At 40.1% G+C, this 10166-nt stretch overlaps 3 protein-coding genes across 13 annotated transcripts in view; 2 read left to right on the forward strand and 1 right to left on the reverse strand.

Moving 5' to 3' along the window:
- hectd1 (HECT domain containing 1) overlaps nt 1-6700 on the forward strand; it is a 30877-nt gene extending 24177 nt beyond the window's left edge. For 5 of the 7 annotated variants that reach the window (XM_027000335.2, XM_027000337.2, XM_027000341.2 and 2 more), the window contains 7 exons: nt 1674-1811; nt 2077-2684; nt 2802-2880; nt 4626-4719; nt 5044-5194; nt 5617-5761; nt 5899-6036. In XM_027000335.2, the coding sequence (XP_026856136.2) occupies nt 1674-1811; nt 2077-2684; nt 2802-2880; nt 4626-4719; nt 5044-5194; nt 5617-5761; nt 5899-6036 (1353 nt within the window). Of the gene's footprint in view, nt 1-1673; nt 1812-2076; nt 2685-2801; nt 2881-4625; nt 4720-5043; nt 5195-5616; nt 5762-5898 lie in introns of all 7 variants that reach the window. The other 2 variants (XM_027000340.2, XM_027000336.2) reach the window with 1 other exon arrangement.
- Nucleotides 6701-6784: 84 nt separating this feature from the next.
- ap4s1 (adaptor related protein complex 4 subunit sigma 1) lies at nt 6785-9504 on the reverse strand. Of its 4 annotated transcripts, none has more exons than XM_035532805.1 (6): nt 9363-9504; nt 8113-8268; nt 7746-7832; nt 7578-7646; nt 7476-7487; nt 6785-7317 (listed from the first exon to the last, which is right to left on the reverse strand). In XM_035532805.1, exons 2-6 carry the CDS (start codon nt 8248-8250, stop codon nt 7189-7191), a joined length of 435 nt encoding a protein of 144 aa, XP_035388698.1. In that variant the 5' UTR covers nt 8251-8268; nt 9363-9504; the 3' UTR covers nt 6785-7188. The 4 variants fall into 4 exon arrangements, with proteins under 4 accessions (XP_035388698.1, XP_026856146.2, XP_026856147.2 ...); XM_027000345.2 differs by having other exon boundaries at nt 8113-8271; XM_027000346.2 differs by lacking the exon at nt 9363-9504 and adding an exon at nt 8404-8492 and having other exon boundaries at nt 8113-8271.
- The window catches only part of strn3 (striatin, calmodulin binding protein 3), a 22491-nt gene continuing 21082 nt past the window's right edge, over nt 8758-10166 (forward strand). For both annotated transcript variants that reach the window (XM_027000343.2, XM_027000344.2), the window contains exon 1: nt 8758-9040. In XM_027000343.2, coding sequence (XP_026856144.1) covers nt 8783-9040 — 258 coding nt within the window. In that variant the 5' untranslated portion in view covers nt 8758-8782. The remainder of the gene's footprint in view (nt 9041-10166) is intronic.

Raw genomic sequence — 10166 nt, forward strand, 5'->3', positions numbered from 1 at the left:
TTACACTATGATTCAAGTGTGCATATATGCAGTCATTTTGATTTTATAAGGTTTAAAATAAAGGACTTTTTTAAATTGAATCAGCTGATAAACAAATGGTATCAACACATTAGATCAATGACGCTTCTTTTGCCATGATGCATGCGATGCCATCTTTGTCACCATCTGCTACATACACTGTACAGCTGTTTTTGCAATGTTTTACACCCTACACTCAACCATTGGTCAGATTGCTTCTCAGCATGTGTAGCTGCATCACAAGACAAAATTAAACTTCATGTATCCACTCTGCCCATGCACTTATTTCTTGTATGTTGCCTTAACACAGCTTAAAAAATGCCCAAACACAGTTGATTTGGTGATGGCTCTGGCCTGAGTTTCCCAATAGCATTTTAAAACAAAGATCAATGATATAAATGTATACTATTGGTCTTTAAAGCGAGTATTACACTGAATGCTCTCTGTCCCTCATAAGATTATCATAACACTAACATGAATTGGGAAACTTTGTCATGAGGGTTGGGTTAATTTTTTACATTGTCTCTTTTATCCATTCATTTCACATAAATCTATCTATTACCCACAAATTACAAACAAATCTAACAGCATTGTACATGTGAAGTGGCCAAACCCTTTGTGGAAGTCTGTATTGGACCAAGCTCCCACATATGGATTGGACATCCACCTTATTAAAACAGCATTTTCATTTCTAACATGGATTGCTTTTCAGTAAAATATACCTAGGTATATCTGAAATGGTGAGAAATGTTCAATGTGCTTTTATGGAAACTGATTTTATGTGTTCCATGATCATAAAAATGAACGTGGTATGGTTGGGTTTGATTATTTTTATTATTTTTAAGGGAACAGCTATTGTTGGTCCTGTAACTAACTGTAATAAATTTGTTAAAAATGGTTGTGTACATACACATTTACACCTTTTTAAAATCAGTATTTTTATTTACATTATGAAGTCACAATTTACAATGTTTCTTTATATGTAAGCAGTATGTTTACTGCTTGGTTTTGGACAAATGAAAATGTAGCCAGTGCTACAGCACCATCATGACCTTGTCTCTGTACGAAATGACTTATTAGATACTGTGTTCTGCATAATGCAATCAGTATATACTCTATTCTGGATACTGGTCCCTGTAGTAGTATCCAGTATGCAAGAAATGTAACCATACCTTGAGGTCAAGTGAACATGTGAAGGTTCTGCCCACTTGTGAAACAACGTAGATGTTGAAAATTTTTCCTTAAATTAGTATAATAAAATATTGCAGGATTGTATTTTGGGTGTGTCTGTGTGTCTAACAGCCTTCGAGCTTGCATGCATGCATACATGTACTATACAATGTGCTCACCCAGTACAAGAAGTTTAGTTCTGCCCATGGTGGTATGTTTTTACTGCTTTAACAAGGAAATGCTTAGACAAATTGTATTATTTTGGGGGATTCAGATTAACACACAGTTGATGAACAAGTAGAATTACAGCTCACTGTTGCATCAGCATTCAAAATGCAACGTTCTAACTCTTCATTTGAATTCCCCTGGTGGGACTGCACTAACCAGGGACCAGCCACTGCAAATCCCACAGATAAATCCACACTTGCGAAATGGTTAATGTAAAACAGCCCTTTAACCATGGTTGTGGGATTACCTGTCTGCAGGTGGAGTTCCAAGGAGAAGAGGGTACTGGCCTGGGGCCAACACTGGAGTTCTACGCCCTCATAGCTGCAGAGTTCCAGAGGACCTCTTTGGGTATCTGGCTGTGTGATGATGACTTCCCAGATGATGAGTCGCGTCAGGTCAGTGGTATCCTGTATTTGTTTTTCTATTTTTACATGATGCAAGGCTTGTTTAAACAACCCTGATTTAACTTTTTAAGGACAATATAGTGACTTGGAGCGTCATTAATTTTGACAATTGCATACCTACAAAAGTGGTGTGACTATAGCGGTGTTCAGTTAGATAAAAATGTTAATACATTACTTATTGCCTCAAGTTTGAATAGGTGAGTAGTGTGTTTGTGTATGTTCATATAATTGTTGTACATTTGTGTGTGTTGGTCAGGTTGACTTAGGAGGTGGTCTGAAGCCCCCAGGCTATTATGTGCAGCGCTCCTGTGGCCTTTTCCCTGCTCCCTTCCCTCAGGACAGTGATGATCTAGAGCGCATTACCAAGCTCTTCCTTTTCCTGGGAATCTTCCTGGCCAAGTGCATTCAAGACAACCGACTTGTTGACCTCCCCATCTCCCAGCCATTCTTCAAGCTGCTCTGCATGGGAGACATTAAGAGCAATATGAGCAAACTCCTGTACCAGACACGTGGGGAGTCAGATCGCTACTTCTCTGAGATCCAGTCAGAAGCCTCCACTGAGGAGGGTCAGGACACTTACTCAATGGGCAGCTTCGATGAGGACTCAAAGTCTGAATTCATCCTTGACCCTCCAAAGCCCAAACCTCCTGCGTGGTACCATGGCATCCTGACCTGGGAAGACTTTGAGCTAGTAAACCCTCACAGGGCTCGGTTCCTGAAGGAGATAAAGGATTTGGCAGTTAAAAGGAGGCAAATCCTAGGGAGCAAGAGTCTCTCTGAGGATGAGAAGAATACCCGGCTACAGGATCTCATGCTGAAGAACCCTATGGGCTCTGGCCCACCGCTCAGCGTGGAAGATCTGGGGTGAGCTGCAAATGTCTTCAAAAAGTGAACATCCAGCCGAGATCTTTTATGAAATTGATCATTGGAGGTCCATGTTGATTTGTATAAATTGTTAATCTAAATCGTCTTTTTGTGTAGATTAAATTTCCAGTTCTGTCCTTCATCCAAAGTACATGGCTTTTCAGCAGTGGACCTTAAGCCCAACGGGGAAGATGAGGTAGGTCATTAATTGGAAAAAAAAATCTGATTTTTTTTAATCACTTGGATTAGTTCCAGAATTGAATGATGGAGATGTGGAAATGTATATGGTTAGCACTTTCAGATCATATAGTTGTGGCCATAAGTTGAGACTGGCACAAATTTTGGTTTTCACAACTTTTACTGCCCGGGTTTTTAGATCCTTTTGTCAGATGTTATAATAATTATTCTTTTTTTTTTTCCCACAAATGCATCCAGTTTGAGCAAAAATGTATATTTAAATTTATATTGACCCTTCTTTTATAAGACTTCAGCAATTTGCCTTGACATGCTGGATATTAGCAACCCATTCAGTGCTTTGAGTTGATCACCGTTTCTGTGTTTTTGTTTGTCCACCCTCTTTTTGAGGATTGACCACAGGTTCTCAATGGGATTGAGATCTGGGGAGCTTCCTGGCCATGGATCCAAAATTTCAATGTTTTGCGCACTGAGACACTTGGTTATCACGTTTGCCTTGTGACATGGTGCTCCGTCATGCTGGAAAAAGCATTGTTCATCACCAAATTGCTCCTGGATCATTGGGAGAAGTTGCTCTTCGAGGATGTTTTGACACAATTCCTTATTCTTGGCAGTGTTCTTAGGCACAATTCTGAGCAAATCCACTGCTTTGTATGAGAAGCAACCCCACACCTGAATGGTCTAAGGATGCCTCACTGTTAGAATGACGCATGACTCATGGTAGCACTCACCTTTTCTTCTCCAGACAGATGTCCAAAACAGTCTGAAGAAAATAACTTTACCCCAGTCCTCTGCAGTCCAATCCCTATACTTCCTGAGAATGTCCGTCTGTCCTTGATGTTTTTCTTGGCGAGAAGTGGCTTCTTGCTGCTCTTCTTGACACCAAGCCATCCTCCAAAAAGCCTTCACCTCAGTGCATGTAGATGCACTCACACCTGCCTTCTGCCATTCCTGAGCAAGAAGGTGACCCAATCCCATAGCTGCATCCTCTTTAGGAGACGGTCCTGATGCTTTCTTGACTTTCTTGGGTACCCTGAAGCCTTCTTCACTGCAATTGAACCTCTCTCCTTGAAGTTCTTAATGATTCGATAAATGGTTGATCAGCTGCCTTGTCCTCATTACTTTTTCCTGATCTAACGAGATCACTGAAATGATAGCAGGCCATTTTGTGTCGGAGATGAAATGCATTGGCTGGAATGCAGTCACTTTTGTGACTGATTTTCATGGCAAGGAATGACTTTGCGATAATTGCAATTCATCTGATCATTCTTCACAATCTAGAGTTGCGAACTTTGTGAAAACCAAAATTTGTGCTAGTCTCAAATTTTGGCCATGACTGTAAGGGATCTCTGCTCAGCCCTGGAGATCTACAGCCCTGCAGTGTTTAGTTCCAACACTCTTGGTTCTAACAGTCAGATGCCACTGAAGACCTTGATTTAGAGGAATCAGGTAAATTAAAATTAGGGTTGGACCTAATCTCACAAAAGTGGTAGGTCTCCAGAGCTGGACTCTGGCATCCCTGCTGTAATAGATCTGTAACAAGCTGTTAGTCCTGCAGGTGGTGCTCTTGAGCAGTTGCAATGTGAGTGTGCCAAGAAGCAGAGGCTATGACTTGGCCAAACATTGTAAGATTGTTCACCAGTAATGAAATTGTATATTGGAATATGCAAAATACTGAATGACTCCTCCAAATGACAAATATACAGAATGTTATAGATTCAAGTATATAATGTTTATCCTCATCAGATGGTTACCATGGACAATGCAGAGGAGTATGTGGAGCTGATGTTTGACTTCTGCATGCACACTGGAATCCAGAAGCAAATGGAAGCATTCAGAGGTATTCTAGACGTTCTACCATTTGCAATATAGTTTACATAGTTATGCTGAAGGTAGAATGTTGCTCTTCTGCCATTTCCAGTGTTATGGTTAAGATTAAATGTAGGTAGCTAACTTGAGCTCAATGTAGAACAGTGCAGTACTACTTGTACAACAATTCAACTGGTGAGTCTTAGTTGAGGTTTGGATGTCCTTTTCACATTTAAGGCTTTTAGATGTATATCTTTATCAAAACAAGCTAATTATGTTCTTTCCCTTGGAATGTGTTTCAAGAATAAGATCTGATTCATTGGTCAACTGTTGGTGTTTTCTGGTCCTGGTGCAGAGGGCTTTAACAGGGTTTTTCCTATGGAGAAACTAAGCTCATTTAGTCATAAAGAGGTCCAGATGATTCTCTGTGGGAACCAGTCTCCCTCCTGGACAGCTGAGGATATTGTCAATTACACAGAGCCCAAACTGGGCTACACTAGAGACAGGTATGAAATTCATTTAATCTTAATATCTCTGCATTGAGATGTTTTACAAAACATTCACATACTTAAATGACCAGTAAGTCTTTTGTCCAGTGATTTTTCACATTATGAAACAGCCATTAAACGTGACACCTAGTGGCCAATATGTCAGATTCTGTACTAAGTCCATATTAAACACGGTGGCCTCTTTTTGTGAGGGACCCATGATGTGTAGCATAAACTGGTTTAAGTGAGGACTGCAAATCAGTTTAATTCATCTCATGAACTGCACTTTATAGAAATGTAAAACTCACCTTATTGTTTAGTACTTTTTGGTGGTAAAAATTGCTTTTTTCTCCTTTGAGTAAAACTCATTCAAATGATAACTTCTAACCTAAATTTGGAAAGTTTCCCCTAATACTATTATTTTTTCCCACCACCAACAGTCCTGGTTTCCTACGCTTTGTGCGAGTACTGTGTGGGATGTCCTCAGATGAGAGGAAAGCATTCCTCCAGTTCACAACAGGTTGCTCCACTCTGCCTCCTGGTGGACTAGCCAACTTGCACCCCCGTCTCACAATAGTCCGCAAGGTAAGTTTTATATAAGGAATAGCCTAATATTTGCAACCATTTCAGTTCAGGTTAACTAAGAATTGTGGTTGTGGTAGCCATTGCCCCATTTGCCAAAAATAAAAAATCCAAAAGGTTAATGGAGTTTCAACTTCTAGGTGGATGCAACAGATGCCAGCTATCCCTCTGTAAACACGTGTGTGCACTACCTGAAGTTGCCAGAGTATTCCTCTGAGGAGATCATGAGGGAGCGTCTCCTTGCTGCCACCATGGAAAAGGGCTTCCACCTCAACTGAGCATGCTCTCCCTGCAAAACTGACCAATTCCCTGTACTGATGAAGCCTGTCCTGTTTTTGTTGCAGAGAAAAACTAAAATAAAAAACCTGTGCTCTTAGAGAATTATCAATCAAAACAGCCTACATCTACACCATAAGGAATATCATCTCAACTCTTGCTATCGAAATGGATTATGGCAATGCCCCCTGCCCATCTTTTGCCAACCCAGTCACACCTATCTTTTTGGGGTACTGCACTGCTTTAAGGGCTCGAGCCTCAAGTTCTCCTTTGTTACTCATGTCCTAGCTCTGAGTGTCTATTTAAAGTCCAGCCTCAGCCCTCTTCACATCCCCACATTCAACCATCTTAAACATATCAGACCCTGGTTTCCTGGGGACGACAAACACCTACTTCTGTAGAGCAAACAAGTTAGGGCATTTCCAGGTTTTAAGTTTTACTAGTGCATTGTTTGAAATACTAATTTTCCCCCTTCCTTGGTTTTGCTTATTCTGTCAGCACACAATCATGCACACGTTTCTCTCTTCTGAACCCCATACACATTTGTTACTGAGTTTCAGTTGTTCATTACCTGGCTAAAAGGATCAAAGTCCCTGAGTGCATTTGTGTAATTTTACAAAAAAGCTGTAGAGACAAAAAAACACTGGTTCTGTGTGCAAGGCACATTTAAAAAAAAAAAAGAAAAGAAAAAAAAAAGGAAAAAAAGCAAGCTATGCTTCTCCTTGTATTTTCTTTGTATATTATAAACATTTATTTAACTCAAGTTGCAGTTTAAAGTAAACAAATATTTTCAAATGTGTATGCTCCAGAAATAATCATTAAAAAGTTTGCAAATTATGAAGAGTTGTGTTGGATGTGGTATCTACGAGGTCATTATACTTGTATTTCAGGCCTAACCAGTAAATCATTAAGCAAGCAGGTAAACGTTTAGTTTCATGCACTGTAAACATGGTCTAAACTATAAACATTTAGTTTTGTAGTGCAAACTGACGTTATAGGGTCATCATGTCATCCATAAAACTCATTAGCAATTTTATCTCCACTACCACATACAGGCCAATATTAGAAAATGTCATGCCACTGTTAAAGGCTATACATAGGAATACCAGGCTTATAATTGCTTTTTTTAAATCACATTTTTGGCTTTGGCTGTGTCAACTTTCTGCCATTTTGTCTAAGGCCAGCAGTGGTGCCAGTATGCGATTCTTGTTGGTCTCCACAATGCATCCATTTAGAATCATTTCATCAAGCATTATGTGCACCTTATCCAAATTGAACATTATCTGAGTCTGAATTAAGGAATAAAATGCATGGTTAATAACCTACTGTAGTTGATGAATGTATTCTGTAGAAGGCAACTGGTTTTTTACATACGAGTAATTTGTCCAACAATAAGTAAACCTTTGGTGTTGGACACCATACAATTATTTTTAAAGGATACATCCAGTTCACTCTGAGAAGAAAACAGTTGTCAATGGTAGTTTACTGATTTTTATTTTTTGGGTTATGCTTGCTCTCTTAGAATGAAAAATTCTAAACTTACCACACGATTGAAGTACTTGTCAAGCACTTCAATAAAGTTGTGTACAAGTTCATAAATAGAAAGCTCATTCTGGGGGAAAGTACAATACATATGATTGTAGCATGATTTATCACTCAATATTATGAGCCATTAAGACATGAGTATCAAAAATGTACATGAATAACTCACTTCATCATCAGTGATGCCCACTACAATAAAAAGAGCAGCATACTGTCGATATACCAGTTTGTAGTCCTTGTACTCTACAAAGGAGCACTGGAAAGAAAGGGTTAAGGGAAAACAATCAAGCAGAGTTATGAAAACCTTCAGATTTTTATTTATATTTTAATTGCACAGTACTGGCTTCCTGCCAGCAACAACTACATTAAAATTGATGGGCTGGCCAAAAGAGGACGAAAGGTATAATTCAGAAAGACAATTACCTACTACGCAAAATATAAATTAATGCATAGGCCTCTATACCACTTTAGATGTGCATGCAATAAGTTATTTCTCAGACAGGAAATTAATTACTGTTCCTGAAACGTGAACTCACCTCCTCCTTCTTACGGAACAGACAGCACTTGACCACATTCGCCTCCAAAGCAGCCCTCTTTCCAACGTCTACATGATCGTAATACTTTGACAGGCGAGTCTGTCCCTGCTTGTTAATCATCAGAAGGAATTTGATCATAACTTGAAAGAGAAGTCACTACTGAGAAAAGCAGAAATGGTTCAGTTTGACGAGGAAGGAAAAATAAGTAAAAATAAATGTCCTAAATCAGTCAAATAGTCCGTAACATTTTACTGGAACGCTGCTGTTTGGTGTTCCAGGGTTTTCCGTCACCTTTTATATCGTTATCTTGTAGTCAAATCACGTTTAGACCTTACGGTGAAGAAGCAACGCAAACGCATACTCTGTATTTGGATGTACTGTATTTGGATGAGTGAGAAAGAGGGCTGGGTGAACACGTCCCATCATGCAGCGCGAGCCGATTCTCCCTCGCGCCCGCAGTAAGGAGACTCACATCCAGGGATCGGACTAATGGCGGCCGGCAAATCCGTGCGTTGACACTAAACCCCCAAACACCGTGCCACCCTACAGACGTGCTGACACATTCCCGGTTGAGGCTATATTTTATTGATACAGACAGAGTAACGGGGATCGACGACAATACGCTTACGATCCTGCGGTGACTTCTACCGGGACTTTCCTATTTTTAAAAATGGATGAACACCCCGGCGGAGGAGGAGTAGGAATGGCCACCCCGAGACAGCAGCAAGCACCGCAACAGGGGAATAATAGCAACATTAATCCTCAGATTGGGGGTGGTGGAGCAGCCCCTATAGTCCAGCAGCAGCAAGATGAGATGCCAAGGGCCCAGCAATACACTATCCCCGGAATCTTACATTACATTCAACACGAGTGGGCCCGTTTCGAGATGGAGAGGGCTCACTGGGAAGTGGAGAGGGCCGAACTACAGGTAGTTATCGAATAGCAGCGCACGTTAGCATGCTTGCTAACTAGCTTAGCTAACGTTAAACTTTAAAAGACAATGCTAAGATACCAGTCGCTGGCGAATTGTCTCCTGGTTCTACAATAATGTTAGGTAATAATGTTAGGTCACGCTGTTTGCTGACTTTGCATATTAACTAGGCAATGTTAGCTGCTATCTAGTAAATGATGTTAGTTAGCTAGCCTAGCGACCCAGAGATCCTACAAAATGCTAGCCTGACTAGCGTAGTACGATTTATTAGTGATAACACAGTAGGTAAAATGGAGTCTCTTCATTAATTGTACTTTACCCATGCATGTGAGAATAGTATTAGATCTTCTTGTTATGTAGCTCTCCTGACACGATAGCATTGCCTTAACCTTTGGAAAACCAAAGGGAGTTACTACAAATGCAGCCAGCTGACTTTATCAACTAATCGCTCGTTCAGCCATTTTGAATTGGTCAATATGGCGGCGAGGTGGTTTAGTTCTTTATTAAGATAGATTGTTAGCGTGGTCTGGTGACTTGGCTGTATTTTTCTTATTCATAATACAGGGACGATGTTGTGTCCACACTTAGATTTGAAAGTGTGGTTGTCTGACTTGGCTCTTCATTTAAAGCATTAAGCATATGAATTCGATTGTACTTAAAGTATGCCATGTTATCTTGTGAATTTGTTAACTATCAAGCAAGGGTGCTTAACACTGCTATCCGGCTAACGTCAGAGCCATTGCAACAGAGTACCTAACTATCAATACGAGCCTAGGCAAATATTAGCTAGCATGTTTAACCTATTTAACGTTTTGTCAGAAGCTTTATTATATATATTTATATTCCGCCTGCATAACGGGGTTAGTGTATTTCAAGAGGCTCTTTCGTTGTAGATGACTCTTGGTTAACATTAGCTAGTTAACTCATTAGCCTAAATGATGGAGGGGTACCCTTTTAGCTAGCTCGTCAGTGTTGTTACGGGTTGTCTGATCCAAGTAGCGTTATTTTGTTGGCTAGCTAGCTAACCTACCTACCTAATTAGTTTTGCTGTCCAACCAATAGGTAAACGCACTTAAAACAGGGGCTTTAATGTCGTTAAAAAGCAAATGATATTATTTATCAA

The sequence above is a fragment of the Electrophorus electricus genome, chromosome 13, assembly GCF_013358815.1.
Source record: "Electrophorus electricus isolate fEleEle1 chromosome 13, fEleEle1.pri, whole genome shotgun sequence".
In the NCBI taxonomy this organism is placed as follows: Eukaryota; Metazoa; Chordata; class Actinopteri; order Gymnotiformes; family Gymnotidae; genus Electrophorus; species Electrophorus electricus.